This window comes from Battus philenor, unplaced genomic scaffold (genome assembly GCF_028537555.1).
Source record: "Battus philenor isolate CCGP_79_NKW_IND1 unplaced genomic scaffold, ilBatPhil1.0.hap1 SCAF_3, whole genome shotgun sequence".
In the NCBI taxonomy this organism is placed as follows: Eukaryota; Metazoa; Arthropoda; class Insecta; order Lepidoptera; family Papilionidae; genus Battus; species Battus philenor.
Genome location: NW_027181693.1, coordinates 11,031,371 through 11,050,351, shown reverse-complemented (window position 1 = coordinate 11,050,351; position 18,981 = coordinate 11,031,371). Strand labels below are relative to the sequence as shown.

At 31.7% G+C, this 18,981-nt stretch overlaps 1 protein-coding gene across 1 annotated transcript; it reads right to left on the bottom strand.

The window, feature by feature from the left end:
- Window positions 1-2,721: 2,721 nt before the first annotated feature.
- Window positions 2,722-4,317, bottom strand: LOC137926708 (uncharacterized). The gene is made up of 3 exons (XM_068770387.1): window positions 3,973-4,317; window positions 3,439-3,549; window positions 2,722-2,901 (listed from the first exon to the last, which is right to left on the bottom strand). Exons 1-3 carry the CDS (start codon window positions 4,315-4,317, stop codon window positions 2,722-2,724), a joined length of 636 nt encoding a protein of 211 aa, XP_068626488.1.
- Window positions 4,318-18,981: the final 14,664 nt, after the last annotated feature.

The following is an 18,981-nucleotide window of genomic DNA, read 5'->3' as shown; positions in this document are numbered from 1 at the left end:
TTTACCCAGCAGTGGACCTCCTAGGGTAAAATAACAATGAAAACAATGACAATGTTTCTTCTTGAATCTTTCTTAGATTGTAAAACAGAAAAAAGTTTTTCAGCAATTTGATATTCTAGGTCCATTTCATAAAATAAGTTTATTATTTACTTATCTTTCGCATTAATTGTACAATTCAATATCCTTGATCCAATAAATCAATGTTGCAGGAAATTTCTGGTTCTCAAATTACTTCAATCCGAACTCGATTCCTATTAATAGTTTTAAAAGATTCCTAGTAAAGTATTTTATTAAATAATTATAGTACTATTGTTTACGATGTAAATCTAAACCTCACAAAAACACTAAATAATTCTTTTAAAGATGACGGTTACGTGTATTGTGTAAACGTTTCATATTTGTTTCAATGATTAAATCAGTTTATAAGCAACACAAAATGTGATAAACTGTTAAATATTTTTACAATTCTGTTTTTATTTAATTCTTAATTCACACATTTTAGAGAGCGATATCACGCTTTCATGTATACTTTATATATTTTTTAATTAATCGAATAATTGAATAAAGATATAATTACACAATTAATAAAAAAAGTTATAATTTATTTAATAACAATACCCTTTTTGTACTTAGATTGATATAAACTCTTTATCAACTATAGTTTGTGTATGAATTTACGCTATAACTAGACTGAAAGGTATGAAAATATTATAAAGTTATTAAAATAAAATATACCCTATAACTAACAGAAGCCAACCAATATTTCTTCAGAAAACAATTTTTTTGATTAATTTTATTTTAGTTTTAAGTTCATAATTCAGGAAAGACTTGAATCATACGTAGAAACCTTACAAATAAACAATCAAAACTTATGTTGAAAAACTTTTCATTACTAGTTTTTTTTGTTAATCAAGTTTAGTGATCATTATAAATAATCAGGTTTGAATAATAACGTGGTGTTTATCAGTTGCAATTAAAATTTGATAAAGTACAGGGTAGGTACATGGCTAGAAAAAGATAATCTGTAGACAATAGATTTGTAGTGCTTATTGAAAACGCAGTACTGCTGTTATACGTTAATTTACTGATATGCTGGTTTCCTGTGAATAGTAACAAAGTCGTTGTTAATTATTCTTTTTGCATAATATTACATTGTTTTGTGATACGGAATGAAACTACCACAGATGCACTACGGATTAATAATACCAGGGTATGCCAATCCTCGCAATATTTTTTATAGACTGTGAGGAGTGGTGGTGTAATGTGATTTTCAAAAAGTGTGTGTGAATCGAATTCCCGGCAACATTGTAACGGTCTTAGGACGTTCCTTGGTGGATATAGGCCACCCCATAAGACAATCGCACGGTAAGTGGTGTAGACCACACACTCGGTCCTGTCTACATTGAGACCTCGAGTCTAAAATCTTAGCATAATTTATTAATTGTTTAGTAAGCTGTCATTGCATTTTTTACATAATAAAAATCTATTATATTATATTAAGTAAAACAGACAAAAACAAAATATAAAAAATGATAGAAATATTTTTTAAGATATTTTTAATTTTGATGTGATCATTACATAAAATACTCAGATATTTTGTACTCTTTCTCTGGGTGAAATTAATCTTTGCACTCTAAACACGCCGCACAAACGTCTTTCGCCAAGTTACATCTTGTTTCTGGCGATTGTGTCATCTATTAGAAAAAAATAATATTTATTTGTGCTTTTTTTGAAATAAAATATTCCAAAAAATCAATACTACGAGTACAACGATAAACGTAAATAGAAATCGGAGTTAAAAATTATCTTGCAAATTAATTTAATATTATAGGTTTCGCGATACATTTTTCCAGTCCATGAGCCTGGTTTATGATGCAACTGAATTTCTACTTCGCGTCAATGACGACGTTTATTCAGCTTTTTGCTTTGGCTTCTGAAAGGTTATTGCGTGGGAATCAATTCAGGTGCCGCTCATCCATACCACGAGTTGAATATTTAAATTTAATAAATGAAATTACTGATGAATTCTTGTTTTTAAACCGCATAACCGTATCAGATGCCAAGATTTTTTTTGCGAATAATAAAATTAAATAACTCATTTTGATTTTTAATACACCTGTTCTGAAGCGTAATATCCAGTACTATCAATATATACTGTTCAAAAACTTTTAAACGTTTAGTTAATTTTAATTGTTGTTAACAAAAATTAAAATTTTAAATCGAAGACTGAAAAAAGCTCTCAACTACCTTTTTTTGTTCACAAGGTACGCATTGCAAGGCGGTTGATTGTTCTCTCTGAGCAGGAGTAAAACTGCAGGCCATTTTACAAACACGTTTTGCTAAAGAGGTGGGTTGATTAATCTAAAAAAAATAAAATATATGTACATATATTTGTGTAGGACTTTATTTATGTGGATAAATAGTACATTACGTAAATATTTTACAGATTACTACACGACTTTAAACAAAGTTGATGAATAAAATAATATTTATGCATCGCAATGAATTGATATATCGTTGGGACATCGATACAAGAAATTTGCCGTCCCCAAGAGTCTCGAATGTTCTTGATCTTGCATTCCGTTACGCTTGAAAGCTGTCACAGGCAAGTTTTGTACCTGTAAGGACGGCTTTAGTTTAACATCGTTAACTATTCATTAAGTTAACTATGATGCTCTCTTTGGACATTTCTCCTCGTAATATTTACAGAATGTAGCAATTTCACTTTTTAGCAAGAACAGAGGGAAGCTTCTTCATTGGGTCGATTGGCATGTAAAATGGACTATCGGTCAAAAAGGCAACGTGTCGACATTGGCGTATATAAGATATTCCACCGCTTTCGACAAACTTCTGATCTTGAAGACCGTTTCGCCTAAGTGCAGATGATTGCAAACTTTTCACCTGCCAAGTTTATTTTAAATCTATTATTTTTTTATAGATAAATGTCGAAATACCAAGCAAAATTTTATAACGTTCTCAAAATTAAAAAGAAGTAGAAATGTGACCTATGTTTTTTTAAGGACAGTTCAAACATTACCTTATGAGTCGAATGAATTTTAACAAAAGTGACTAAATATCCTTATATGCATATATTTACAGTGTACAGAATAACTACATTGGCAACGATTTAGTTTAAGGTACTAGTCTTATTATTGAAGATTTCAGAATTATAAGAAAAAAAAATTTACCGTTTACGGTAATTAGACTGTTCCCAAAATTACTACTACTAAAGACTTGTGTGTAATAAGAGAAATTAAAGTTTCTTTATACAAATGTTTATAGTTTATTGATTTGATTTCTAATTAATTTCTTAATACAAGCACATCAACTTCTTCTTTGCGCTGGTTTTATGGGAGACACTTCTTGGGTAATTTTTGGGAAAATTTTCTTTAGAGGGTCTACAGAGGTATAAACATAGTAATTATTTCGTTTCTCTACTGCACACAAATAACGCATAGCTCCTCTATAGCCGACAATCTGGTCTTGTATTCCGTTCCTTTTATACGCAGTCGTAGGAAGCCTACCGTGTATCTTAGGAACGTATTGTTCCTGAAACCAACGAAGATCATTTAAAAACCCATTGGTTAGAGGATCAATACATTAAACAAGTGGTTCCTCTATAATACCTTTACTTTTCATTAAAACCTCATGTAATTTCAGTATAGGAGAAAAGATTTGTTTGTAAACAATTTAACATCAAATTTTTTGTAGAAAAAATAACGCACAGATATTATTTGTCATTACAAAAGTTTTGTATAAACGCATAAATCTGTTTGCCATTGGATATATTCTCGTACCTGAGATTATAAAGTAAATTAAGAAATAAACCCTATTTGATATGAAAGTAATTTTTAATCAATTACTTAACCGGCTAATAATTTTCAACGAACATACAAGAGAGACAAAAGAGAAGATATCAAAATCAGTTACGAGGACATTGTAAAAAAAAAGTTAGGTTAACACGAAACTTACAATTCGACCGTCTTCATATCGGTAGCAAGGCATAATGTATTTAACAGGAGTCTTCACAGGCGGGTTAGTTGGCTGATGACATGTCGGACAATAGCTCTGCTGTGCATCGGCACATCGTTGACATTTAGTCAGGCAATTGCCTTGATCATCACAACATACTTTTTTTGCCTGTGGAGTACTTGTTGGTGGTTTCTCACAACAGAATATGACCTGCTTCTCGTTGCAACTTGACTGACATGGAATATATACCGGTGCGCTTTCACAACATTTTATTGGAGGACAAGGACTCAAAAGAATCGGCGTAACAGAATAATTTTCGCATTCATTTGAATAACAACATTCCATTTTTTTATTGTTTAAAATTAATTTGAATTTTTTAACTAAATTTTTTGTGGTTTTATGACAATGTCACTGGAATTTTTACAAGCTTCTGAACATATGTTAAATTAATGAAATTCAAATCCATATGTTTTTTTGTTTTAATTTTTAAAATTGAAAATTTAGCTGCCCGTATTTTACTGCCAAAAAGTTTCAGTATATTTTCCAGTTTAACAAATTCTTAGGAATAAGTATATAGTCAGTCTATACTTATAAGATTCTTACTTTTTATACGAAAACCATATTTACATCAGAACTAATTTTTAAAGGAAAATAATTAGTCACTCAATGAACCTTGTACTATAGTGTTCACAATAAAGACTAAAGGGAAACCACAGTGTGTACCGTAGTGTAATCTTGAAATAAGTTCCCTGCTGAGTAGATACGGCATTAAGTAAGTATTTCTTCAAAGGTCATGAAAACGTTTCAGGGTTACAAAAAAGCATATGTGACATCTCGGGATCGCGCTTTTCCCAGAGCAATGGTGCATGTCTACTTATTAGTTCTTTTTTCTTTTCCATGCTTATTTCAATCAATTCATCAAAAGAACAAAAATAAGTTTTCATTTTTTATGCTTCTTTAAACAGGATTATAATTAATCGTCGACAATCTAATCTATTTAACAAAAAAAATCAACATTCACAAAATACACCTACAACATAAGTTTTATTGTACAATGTTTATTATGTAAAGGCATTTCCTGTTGGACACAAGCGATGACTTTCAACTAAAAACTTACACCAGAATCCGGCAAATTTGTCTCATAGATAGTTATGGAAATTTCAGTAAACGAAAAATAGGACAAAGTGCAAATTGATAGTGATAACAATATATCAGTATAGAAATATAGTGCTACCGAATCTGCTGTACCGCGCCTAAGGCAACGTGGTCGCGGTGTGACGCGTTTTCCTAAATAGCAGTGTCACGGTTTTAGATAGCACTAAAATAAAACTTTCAGGTAATAAAAAAAAACCCTACTCAGTTTAACTTATACGCGTATACGAACTTTACTCGTGAACAATAAAAAAGAATAATTACTGGCCCTTCCGCTTCATTAAAATGATTTAAAATAATTAGAAAGCAAATGTACCGCAAGAACTCCTTGTTATTTCAGAGAACACAATTTGTAATAGGCAGATATTTTTGCGTATATTTCACCGAGCGAATCTACCTAAATTTGCAGAAAGTGATACCCGAGTGTGTGTAATTTATTTATGTATAACGATACTTTTGTCAATGTAGGTTTGGGTTCTTTGGTTTGATTAATGGCCTACTCTACAAAGAGCAGAGGTGGGTACACTCGAGGATACTCGCCTGAAGGCAGCAATTTATCGGGTCGCAATAAATTTATTCCTGTTCGAGTAGTGAATAGAATAAATAAAATGAGGCTTATTTGTTCCGTACTCTTTTCGTATTATTGTACTAAATTGTTGTTGTTTATTATTTATTTATAGTTTTACAGTATGATCTCTGTTTTTGTTTAATTTATTACATTCACTCACGGGTAAAACTTCGCTTGTTATTTAATTATTCTGTATTTAGCAATTGATACATCGGTATGTTTTACTTTTTAATGTAATTAGTATGATGAATTATTTCTTTTCGCTTAGAGATCGAATGCGGGAGGACAGGTAGACAAAAAATGTAGCCCGATATGTCGCAGGAAATCGAAAAATTAAAGTGCTAGTGAGCAGGTCAAAAAGTGGCCTTAAGATTTTTATTGGGTCTTAAAGTAGCAGAGGCCTCGGATTGGCCAGCGCAGCATAAGACGTTCACTCACTAACAAGAGTGACTCACAAGAGGCACAAGTGACTTTGTTAAGATCGTTAAAAGACGCTGGGTAAAATTTATGGGGGTAGCCCATACCTAGCAATGGATCCTATAATTCAGGGGATGATAATGATGAATCGGTAATTGATTTCATAATTTATAGTAGCGAAAACACGAAATCAAATTAAGTTCAAATAAGTTTTTCAGCTCGTCTTATCTTCTGCATAATAAAGATGTCAAAAAATAATATTTACAATATTTATTAAGGAACGCATCATTGTTTGTTTCGTTTATTAATTATTTGTACCTATAAGTAAATATGTAGTCACATACTACGTAAACAAAACAGCTGCAGTAGGGCTACAACAGTTCAAGGCCGCACTGAACTCTCAGCGGCCCCGCATTTAAGAAGAACAAAAGTAAACTGACGTCAGCACAAGTGCTCTTTGCCTAAATTACGGAAAATAAACGAGAAATTTTATACAATGACCGGGTGTTTTAATTATGTTATATAAAGGTTAGCGAGCGAAAACTGTATAACCTTTCCGGAACATTCGTTAAATAAAAAATAACTGGAATGCGTTTTTAATAGTTTTAAATTGTAAAGATTCATAATTAGTCGCGTAATTAAACTATCACAATTTGTCTTGTAAACGAAAAGTTAATAAAATATAATTACATTTTTGCCATGATAAACATGAATCCATTTCGATATTTTAGCGTGGTTGACTGATGAGACACTAAATCTTCTTTCAGAGAAGCCCGGCACCTCATTGGTGGATCCCGAAATTTACTAAGGAGTTCTAATATACGATTTCTTCTCCATATCATTCACAATTAACCATATAGTTAGGTAGATAGAAAAGTCTAGTAGTTGAAGGTTAACGCCAAAACATTTCAAGGAAGACTCTTTACCGTGGTCGCCCTGTGCATCGTACATGACCGCGGCACGGACCCGACATTTGCATGATAAATCCATAGAATATTGATTTTATTTATTTTATTACTGTTAATGAACAGATGTTATATTACATTAACCACATTGTTTACACCTCTCATTAATCAAATTTAATAACTTCGTTCACAACCATTCTTTACTAATTTCTTACCGCTTTTCCTAAAAATATATTACTTCTACATGTATTCGATTAAAAATATCTAATATAACAGAAATATGCTCGGTACCTAATGACAGATTATTTACAAAATAATTCTTAACAACAATATGTAGCACGTGGTTGTCTATTTTTATTTATAGTATAAAACGACCAGACCCATTAATCCGTGTAATGTGTTACTATCCATAAAAGAACGACACTACCCAGATCTTTTAAAGCAAAACGGGGGCAAACGCCGCTATTAAGTTCTTTTGTGCCCTTTTTTTGATTGCAATTAATATTATTACAATAAAAATAATAGAAACTTTATTTTAAAACTACTATATATCTAATTTTGGTTTAACAGAAATTTGCATGATTTAATTATCCACAAAACATGGCCAGCCACGCGGTGGAGAACTGAGACTTGCGATCATAAGTCGCGGATTCGATTCCCGGAATACAATCATAAATTATTGTCACTCATGCAATGTATAATATATAATCTCCTTTTCATTATATGAGATTGTCACTGCTCACAAATAAATTTCTAGAAAGTGGGGAGCAGCGTCTAATGCGTACCATTATACCACACAGCGATCACCAACAAGTGTATATGCCTCTCAAGTGTGGCGATTATGGTCTATCCCCCATAGAAAAGGCCTATGCCTTACAATAAGCGTCTTGGCGCTGAAACGACGACTCAAAGTTTAACAAGTTAACTGTACTGAGGTATAAAATCAAGAATTAAAAGACTGACGGTATCATTTTCATGTTAGATTTATTTTTAAAAACGCGAAGAAGTAATAAATTTACATATGTATATGAAGAAATGAAATTGGCAGCTAACATATACAGTTTAAGTAAGAGACGCAGTGCGCAAAACTTTTGGCACTCTTGACTGCATTCAAAAAACATTTAAGTCTTTTATTATTGATAGCATGACGTTTTGTGTCAAATAAATATATTTTCGCGTTAATATTTACAAGTAACGCTTACGACGTTCGCGACGATTATTTCCACAGTTACAACTTGCACAAAATTAATAGTAACCTCTGTTAAACGTATAAGAAAATATTAAGCGTTGACAATTGTTATTAAAAAGATTTAACGTTTTCAATTTTTTCGTCAAAATGAAACCCATACTTGTTTAAGATATGATTTGGACTAACGTTTCATTAATCTATTTTAAAAAGCTGGGAATAGATTGCCGCGTTTTAATATTATTTTATTCTAAAAACCCATTTTAAAAAATTAAATATGGAATAAAAAATGATGTTAACGGTAATTATTTTCATATTTATTTAAACCAAAAAATAATTTATCTAAAAATTTACCAACCTTCAAAAGTAAATGTTTTCTTCTTTAAAATTCAGCTTCACTTTAAAACGTCAAACAACATTATGTTTCTTACACCCACTTATTACTGTTCACTTTGACTCTTTTATAAACGTTTCTGTACCCAAAAAAAAAATTTTTATGTTAATTTATTACTATTGGATTTATTTTTGTAATTGAATACTTTTCACTATAATGACTTACGTAAGTAGCTAAGTCGTAAATTTACGGGACGCGTTGCTGTCTGTGGAGCAGCTCGCACGTGAGCTCCGTGACGTCTGACGACAATCTGCGATTCCTGCCCATAGAACTGTACTGCGCATGTCTTGGTAAGACTAAGCCTTAACCCACACAGACAGCTGAAGAGCTTTCTCATGAACTGTGAAACTTTTCTCCTTAGGGGCAATGATTATTGTTACGGGAGAATTAGTGCTGCATTATATTTGTAACCGTGTTCCATTTTACTTTTACAAAACGACATGTTGTTTATTTTTTTATTTGGTTAATTAAAATGTTAGGCGTGTTGTATACAAACATAAATATAAGCATAGCTCTTTATTCTGATGTGTGAACATGCCCTTGGGCACAAGCCCACCTTTTAAGTATTCATGAAAGGTTGGTCCTATGTTTTTCAAGCCGATAACCAACTGCTTGATAGGATTCTTATCGTATTTTTAGGACGGTCGCCGATCCTTCACCCGTGACACTTAACAACTTTATTCCCGCTTTGGCTTCATTTCCATTTAGCTTATAAATAATACATGACCAGCCGAAACAAGGCTTCTTAAATTACGCGTACATAAACATCAGAATTTTCCTGTATTGCTTTTGTAGCATGGTAACTGTAAATATTAATATATTTACAAATAAAAGTGATCTATCGTGTAAAACAATGCCGCGTATCATATATAAGTACAAACAAGAAGTGAATTATTTCCTAATATTGCTAATAGAATCTCGTAAACAATACTTACAAATAAAAATTGTTAGTTGCTATCTTAGCGAGCTCTTTATTTATTAAAAAAGCTGCTCCTAGAAGTTGACTACGGATAGCGTCTACTGCTTAAAGCTTTTAAAAGCATCACGAAAATATGTGTAAAACACAAAAAATGTAATTTTCAACGAATCACATTTGTGGTTAATTTTTTTTTTCACAAAACGGAATTTTTGACATGCGTTAAATAATGTTCAACAATATTCTACAAACCATTGAATTCATCTGCATTGCTTATTGTATTATTTTTCAATTATTAACAAAAAAAAATATTCTGTTCCGTAGAATGATCCCGCTTGTGACATAAGACATTAATAAAATGTAACAAAAGTTTTTGTTACATTTTATTTCACATGCTAAGGAGAGCATCCGACTGCTCTGTTTAAAAATAGAAGTGGAAAATGGCGGAAGGTATCGGCTGAAAATAGATACGATCAATAGAAGTATTACCATAGATTTCGGTAAGTATAAGCGCGTTAAAAACAACATTAAGTTTTTTTTTATTAAAGACCGAGAGAGCAATGGAGGGCACCGTGCTCAGAGTTTTGTTGCGATATCGAATCAAAAATGATGAGACTTGCAACAGAACAAAGGTCATCGATTTTGCTTGATGAATTGTTTGTCTAATGTGTGTGTGAGCGGAGCACATTGATCGTGCAACCGTCGGTCCTTGAGGCGGAAAGGTTTTCAAGTTGCGACCACGATAAGTAAGACTTATTTGATGCGTAGGCTTCACACTAGGTAAACCTACGACGTAATCAACATGTGAAGTCGTTCAACGTGGGCAGCGCAAGACCGCTCATTATGGCGATGTTTGAGAGAGTCTTCAACCTTGCAAAGACCATTTATCGGCTAACATGATGATTAAACATATAGAAGATTTAGGATCTTCATTATCAGCAACGAATTAAAAATAACCTTTTCAAACCGCTTTCTCATTAGAAAGGTTCACGTTAATAGCAGTACTGGTTTCGTATTGAATAAATTTTTCAACGTAATCTAACCAAAATCTAAAAACGTAACACCCGTAAGGCTACACCCCTGTGGAAAGGACATACGTCAATTGTCGCCACAAAAACCGCTTAAGCAGAGCGATCCCGACCTAATTAATGGCGGCCAGAGCTTTTGGGTTAAATTAAACCCTACATAAAATATTGCTATGTATGCGAAGATATATATAGTTTGTGTGAAAAGTTTCGTGTTGATACTTTATATTTTGGTCGTAATATAAAACCTTTAGTATTTAGATTGAGTACATTGTTTAAAATTGAATCTAATCATGCCGTTTTAACGAAAACTACATATAATTGAAAAAATGTTAAGTGTTATGATTTTAAGAACTTTTTTAAACTAACTTACATACGATGACGTGTTGCATTTTTTTAAAGAAAATCATTGACTCATCTAAACTAAGTTGGGTGTAATTTCATCTTATTTCAACTGGTAATTTCAATGATGTTGAAATCGTAAAATATTACGAACATTAACATTTTAATCACGTTTATTAAACACTCGTGAGCGCAGCGCAGAACGCCCAAAAGTTGGACAGGCAACTTTATGAAGGTCGTCGGAAGCACTGGATGCAAATAATCCTAATTAAAATCGATAAAGAAGCTTATGTCCAGCAGAAAACATCCTACGTGTGAAATAATGATGATGAATAAATATATTAATTTTCGGTCTCACCGACTTACAGTATCTTTCTTTAAACAACTACAATTGAGTTATTGAACTTAAGCTACATATTTTAAATTTGCCTTATTTGGATGCAATTACTAATAAAGATAGCATAATATTTCGCCAGAAAAAGAAGATTTTGTTGAATATACAAATGTGGTAATAGATATATAGCGTTTGTGATATTTATGCACCTGTTTGTAAAAGCTTATCATTTTCCGTACCAATGAGTGGAGCTATAACCTTATCTAAATTGGAATTTTACAATAAGATAACTGATGTTATTATATAGTAACTTCAATAAGCCGCCATATAATTTTTCTGTTAAATGTTAAATATGTTATTAAGTAAATATTTACTAGCATACTAGCGTCTCATGCAAAAAAATTACTTTTCTAGACTCCCTAAATTTTATTACGATATAACAGATACCTAATTTATCAAATATGACAGCGCTTACATACCTTTACTCTTAGGCAAAATTAAATGCGTAAAAAAAATAACATTAATGTTGAGTAAAGAGTATATATATTTTAAACGGTTTTTAGTGAAATTTTTAAGATTTTAATCTTTTTTTTGTTCACAAACCCTACTAAAATGAACATCTATATTCCGTTGCAATTTTTGATTAAGGAGCAAGTAAAAATAATAAGCAAACATTAAAACGGCAGATGAGTTTAATTTAAAAAAAAAGAAAAGCAACAACTACCAAAGATATCTAGAGGGAGGAATATACACTAATCGCCATACTTGGTAGGCTGGATGGCTAGCGTAATGTGACGTTATGGTACGCAAAGGACACTGCTGCCCAATCTGTGAAAACTTGTTTGTGAGCAGTGGCAGTCCTATGTAATTAATGAATATAGTGAGAATTAAATATAAGATTGTATTCCGAGAATCTAACCCGCGACCTGCGATCACAAATCTTTATCCTCTACCGTTGGGCTACCACTGTCTCCACTATTTTCCATTACTTGTAAAAAAATTCTAGGTTGTAATATTATAATTTTTTTATATTATTTTATTTATAATTAAAATTATAAACACTTAATTTATGGGCATTACCAAATTAATTTCGTAATTTCTCACTTATCAGAATAAAAGAACCTGTCTAGATTTGATTTAATAAACATAGATTTGATTTAATAAAAATAGAATTAAACGCCAAACATCATCACCTACAGTTTAAAATAAATGTACAATTATAAACAAAAGTTATTATTAAAATGAAGATTGAATATCATCGATCTTTTTTTTTGTTATGAATGGAAACCTAACTTCTACGTGGTCATGTAAATATTTCCTGATTACATAGCCCATCGGTTTCGGCCCAAACTTTCTTCATTTCTTTGCACATAAAAATAAGGAATTTATACCAAAATTGTACTCGACTACGCAACTTCAGATATAACTTATTCATCCACATTGTATGAACGAACATAAAAAACCAAGCTTTTTGTACTATATTTTATAGTTCACCCGAGTTCAATCCCCAGCAGCGGAATCATCGATGCGAGTTTATTGCAATCAGCTTATCCTCGAAGTTAAATGAAAAAAGGAGTTACAAATATTGTATTAATTACGTATCACTCAACGATTTTGTATTTCAGTTTAAAAGCTCTAATGATTGTATTACACGAATAACTACTTACTTTAAAGTTTACGTTGTTGTTATTATCACTATTATGTAATTATAAACTATTGACCTATTTTATTAATTAAAATTAGTGCTTGTAAAGAATAAATATTTTGAAAAAAAAGTGATCAAAAATGTACATATTATTTACCACATTTTTGTTTATTTTTATATTACAACATTCTACATTTAGACTAAAATAAATCTTTCTATAAAAAACAAAGATCCAGGTAGTCCAGTATTAAAAAAAAATCAAAATCGGATTCCATTTATCACAGGGTTATTAATTAGAGTCATCTAATATTCCCGACTGGGCAGTGTTGTACTTAACTACAACTACTACGCGTGTGTGTTAATTCAAAAAAACCTTTACGCTGACATATAAAAATTAGTACCAATTTATTCTAGAATTATCAAACTCGTTACAATCATCATAATTTCAGCCGAAGGACGTACATATCTGGACAATGCCTGCCCTACAGATTTTCTATAGCACCGATTAGAAGCAGCCGTCTTTTACCGTCTTCCGACGATCTTTGTCTTCCGTCTGTCCATCATATGAATGGACATCCTAAGATATACTTAATGGAACGCGATATCCTCTTGAGAAACACCTGTTCTGAGCGCTTTGTGACTTGCCTATTGCCATTTTGACTTGCCGCTGGGCTTTGCAGGTTACGCCTTATTCAAGGCTTGTTAATTGACTGTGGGCTTGCCAATAAAACACAGAATGAGAGATCTAATTTCAATATTAGAAGTGAATACCGGTAAAATAAATTATTCGTAGATTATCGTCTTAAGGCAGTAAAGGATATTGGACAAAAAGATTTTCTAAATGCTCCCCAGCCAAGTTGGATTCGTCGGCGGATACTTTTCTCGAAGTCATGTTTACTTACATTTGCGCCTGGTATACGAGTCAACAACTTTAGGAATCAAGCCCGCATTGATTAGACAGAAGAAATACACGTACGTGACAAATAATAAGTATTATAAATCAACAGAACCGCAATTTCAGGGTAACTCAATTTAATAGTTTTTACAATTTTATGCTTTCTATAATTATGTTAACTACAATAATTCTCAAAAAGTCTATAGTATAATGGCTAGAATTTAAAAATGTGTATATTCATTTCATTTATCTGAACATGCAGCTAATATTCACTATATTGTAAATAGAATCGTGTAATATACTTGTTATACGTTTTTAATTTAATAAAAAAAGAGTTTGTCACTGCTATATTTAGTGGCTACATGCACCGTTGAATCCCGACTGAACTGTGTGTTTGCCTTTTTAACATTTTTTTTTCCTTTTAAAAGCAAATATGATAATTAAAGGTTTTAAAAGCTTTAAAAGATTAAAATACAAGTTTCGGTATGAAAGATTCACTATTTCAGTTTTTCGTTTTATTTTTCGTTAAAATTATTTAGGAGAGAATAAAATTTTTGTCCTATAAAACAATATGTAAAAGTTGTTACACCAAAATGTGTAATTACGTTAGCCTGTTTCATCCGAAACTGTTAGTTGGAACGACGTTGTAACAATGTTAGCTAGACAGACTGTGAATAACTTACAACTTCAATTCACGTTTAACTACCACCGTAACAGAAGCGTGTCGGAAAAATGCAAACGGAGTTAAAAATATATATAATATTTTCGAGACGTGTACAGGATATCAACCAAAGAATGCGTGATTATCGTCACCTCTCTCATTTTTTATATATTTGTATGGAAAAATATCAGGTGTAGAAATTATATCAATCGATAGTGCAGATAAACTTAGAACAAATAAGAATTGTTCACATTGATTACAGATAAAATATATAATTTCTACTTTTGGCAAAACAAAGCAGAGAACGGTTTTGATTCGGTGCCATCGGTTTTTATACTTATGTTTATTTGCTATAAAATTATTAGGAAGCATTAACAATTAAGAAATTTAATAATGCAAAAGTTTACTTTATGTACGCTTCTCTAACTAGAATATGTATAATACATAAGGGTTCGCTTTTTTCGGCAATTTACGCATGTCTTTGGACACATCCCTAATTTCCCTTGAGAACATCTGACATGAAACAAAAAAATTGTTAAAGCAATTTATAACCCAATTCCAGAATTAAATAATGTTGGATAAGCAATTTTTCGCATATTGCGTATTTATATATATATTCTAAAATAAGACGACGACATACATATTAAGAAACGAGCATAAATTACGCAATTTGAAAAACAATTTTTTGTAAAATCAGATGTTCAAAATGATTATATGAAAGATTTATTTTATAGTTATACAAATACATGAACTTTCAGTAACTGTTCAAAGAGCGTTTAACTTTAGATAGATAATTTTCTTTATATTTTTGTACCTAAAACATTTAGAGAATCAAATCATTAGTCTAAATCTTACAATGTACAAGGCAATTTTAGATGTCAAAGCTCTAAAGCCTTAATACGTATTTCCAATCATCTTATACAAATTAATTTCTCTGAAATATGCTATATTAATTATTTTTTATAAGAATGCGACAGGACCAGGCAGTACGAAATTACAGGAAAATGTAATAATTTAATTTGATGTTATTCGTATTTTGAAATCCATTTCTAGGCATTAAGATGTATATATTGTCTGAAAATTTTTGAATAGGGATACTATACATTAATTGGCAGCAAATGTAAATTCGCCACTATAAAGCTTTTACGCCTTTTCCCAATCATCCTAAGAATTAATATAATATTTTAATTAGTTTTATAAGTTAATTTAAAAGTCTTTGTTACGATTCCGAGAAGCAAAACTACATAGTTACTTTTATTAAAATAATGATTAAAATAATTGTCACTCTATATTTTTAAAAAACTCTCGCAATTGATAAAGTTTGGCGTCACGGTGTATGCAAATAACAGGGGTATATCCATTCTGCTCCTGTATGACTGCAGTTTTTAAAACTGCAAGCATACAAAATAGCACGGATATGTAAATCCCTTTTACGCTACGGAGTAAAAGGGATGCAAATGTGATTGGTTCGATTCTCTTCCCTGTCTATGGCTTCGACGTTTATATTCTATGTAACAAAAGCGATTCTGACAAATCACTGAAAGTTTATAAAAAAGTTTTTATGCAACAATAACGTTTCGTAAAGACTTATACATATAAAGTCGAAAGAACATTTTTCTTTCTTTATTGACTTAAAATCGTTTCCAATTCATCATCATTATGTCAGCCGACTACAAGGCGTAGGCCTCCCTCCAAAATCGCCATAATAATCGGTCTTCCACTGCCCGTATCCAGTGACAATGAGTATCTTCCCTTCGCTTAGGGGAAAGCCAACCCACGCAGAGTCTACATGCTCGTGTTTGCTACTTGAGAATCTTTCGGCGACAACGGCCGGAGACAATTATAAGTGAATAAATTATTTTTACATTATACCTAACTTAATATTAATAATACAGTATTTTAATGTATCTAAATATGTTTATGGCCTAAAGTTGTCTATGGGTTAATTGCTTCTATTAGGTTGAAATTGATAAATCACTCAGAAATTCCGAAAGCTATGCCGATACCAACACATTCAAAAACAGACACATTTGTTTTTACATTAACTAAATTACAGCATATTGTTTATGTGCAAAATGTTCCCCTTAACATTTTATTAGTTTAATTTATAAGTTTAAGATAAAAATAATTTAAAGGTAATTTAAATATAGAGATAAATTTGTGGTTTATTACTTTGTATACATACTTATCTTACATTCTTTCAATACATACAACCACATGCATACATTGCAACAGTAAGGCGTTCTTTGTTTCAAACAAGCTCTTATTTCAAAAACCCTCAAATGCGAAAGACAAAAGGATATGGTGAGGGGTTGCTTCGCCATATCCTTTTGTTGGCTTTTAGTGTGAGTGCCACATAACCACTAACTAGTATATTCCTTTCTTATTTTACATGAAGAAAATACTTTCGCACATTCGTTTTAGCTGAGGCGAGAACATTTTATATCGTTCCTGTATTATACATTGCACTTGTCTACTTTTACGAAGAAGCATTGTCGCTATCAGCAACAGGACCACGCGAACTCCTGTAGCAACCCCACTAGCGCCAAATATCTACCCCACTTAGCACCAAAGTAAATACATTTCCTTTTATCATCCCAAGAAAAAATGCACTCTAAAGTCTAACGATTCTTACCTCCCGGTATTGAACTTCCACACGCCCATGTTCACTACAAAGCAAAAGAAATAATGCCCTTGAGCTGGTACCATGTTATATTTTAATAAAATATATACTTTGTATATAGTACATAGCACTACATTTTACTTTATTTATATTTTCACTACTTTGTATGTAGTATAATATTTAAAGTAATTGACACAATGAACGATTTTAAAATTTAAGTCTTTCTTTTCTTTTAAAATTTATATAGTGTGTTTGTGTAGAGGACTGTGATTTGCGATCGTATCTCGCGGGTTCAACTTTCGGTATGATCTTAGATAATTCACACTTTATGCATTAATTATAAAGAATTGCTCAAAAACAAGTTTCCAACAAAAGGATGAACAGCAGCGTTCTCTAATACGTACAATAATAGCACAATGCGATCGCCAAGCGAGGCGATTATAGTATATCCCCTCATAGATACATATATCGGTCTGTGTCTTGCGAGAATCTATGAGCTGAAACGACGACGACACATACAGTTAACCATACACATGCATTTTGACATACGTATATAGTTATATAGACATACAAAACAATATTGACATTTTTATTTTTAAGAACATTTTATTAAAACATATTCTAAAACGTATAAAATCAATCGCAAATACGGATGTACGTAATTAACTAACTTCGTTTTCTACTCCTAACTGGCTTACCTAACGAACTAGCCTGTGAAGTTAAATAGAAGCGATGAAGGTAATCCAGTCAATAAGGTCACATGGCCTAACAAGAGTTATTTTTTTGAAAAATTTAAAATTCTTTCTCTACGATTTCTTATTTCTAAATTACTTTTACATTAAATTCAATTTAATGATATTGGTAACAATGAGTATTAGTATGTTTTAACGTTAATGTAACTAAGATTTTTTGTGTACCAAGATTTTATTTCATTATTCTATACATAAATACTCTTTGACATATTTTATTTTAATAATATCTTAATGGTCAGGTCTGGTGATTGTTGCCTATTGGCGAGTTCAATGTCTGTCACCTAACTATACGTGCAATTCTGCTTAGAATTAAAGCTTCCGTCAAGTATGCGAACATCGTACGTGACACTACTGAAAGTGTTGCCAAAAGAAAAAAATGTTATTACCTTTAAAAATGCAGGTGAAAATGCCTTCATAAACATTATGCATATTTCTGCAACATTTTATAAGCTAGAAGAACGCAAAAGAATTACATATAATCTGTTCCACGATTTTTTCATTAATTGTTTTAGCTGTCAGACGTTCAGAGCTTGAAATAGGTCACCTCCGCAGATTTCCAATAAGGCCGGTAAGAAGGGATCTGTTTCCATCGTCTTGAGACTACGTTGACAAGGTTTTTTCGGCGCCGTTTTTATGGTCCCTCGTACTTCCCTTCAATGTGAGAGCTGGGAAATTTTTTGTGGTAGTAAATTTTTCACGTAATGCTTTATTTTCATTTCATCTTACATCCTTCTTAATGTTCACCATTCGTTCTTTTTTCTTCTCTTCGTGTAACCTTTCATTCTTTCCCATTCTTTTTCATACATACATCGCCTCATTTTCATCGCCTTCTGTCCTTGATTCTATATTTACATTTAGTAATTTTATTGCTATATTTCTTTGGCTTTTACTTTGATCTTTTTTTGTTAATTATTATTTCTAATTTTTACACGGATAACGTTAAGAGGGTTGACTGTGAACCTTGTGGGTGGACCTTCTTCCAGCAGCCATCTATGCTACGCGCTATGTTGCTTGCCCATTGCTGTGTTAGTTTCTTTCGTTTGCCTGTACTATGTTAGTTATATTACATGTCGCACAAAATGGTGAAATTCTTATTCTTCAATGTATGTATCATAATAGTTCGACTACAAAAACATGGTTCTGTATGTATAATTATTACGGGAGCTTCTAAATATATCCTCGCTCGGTACACTA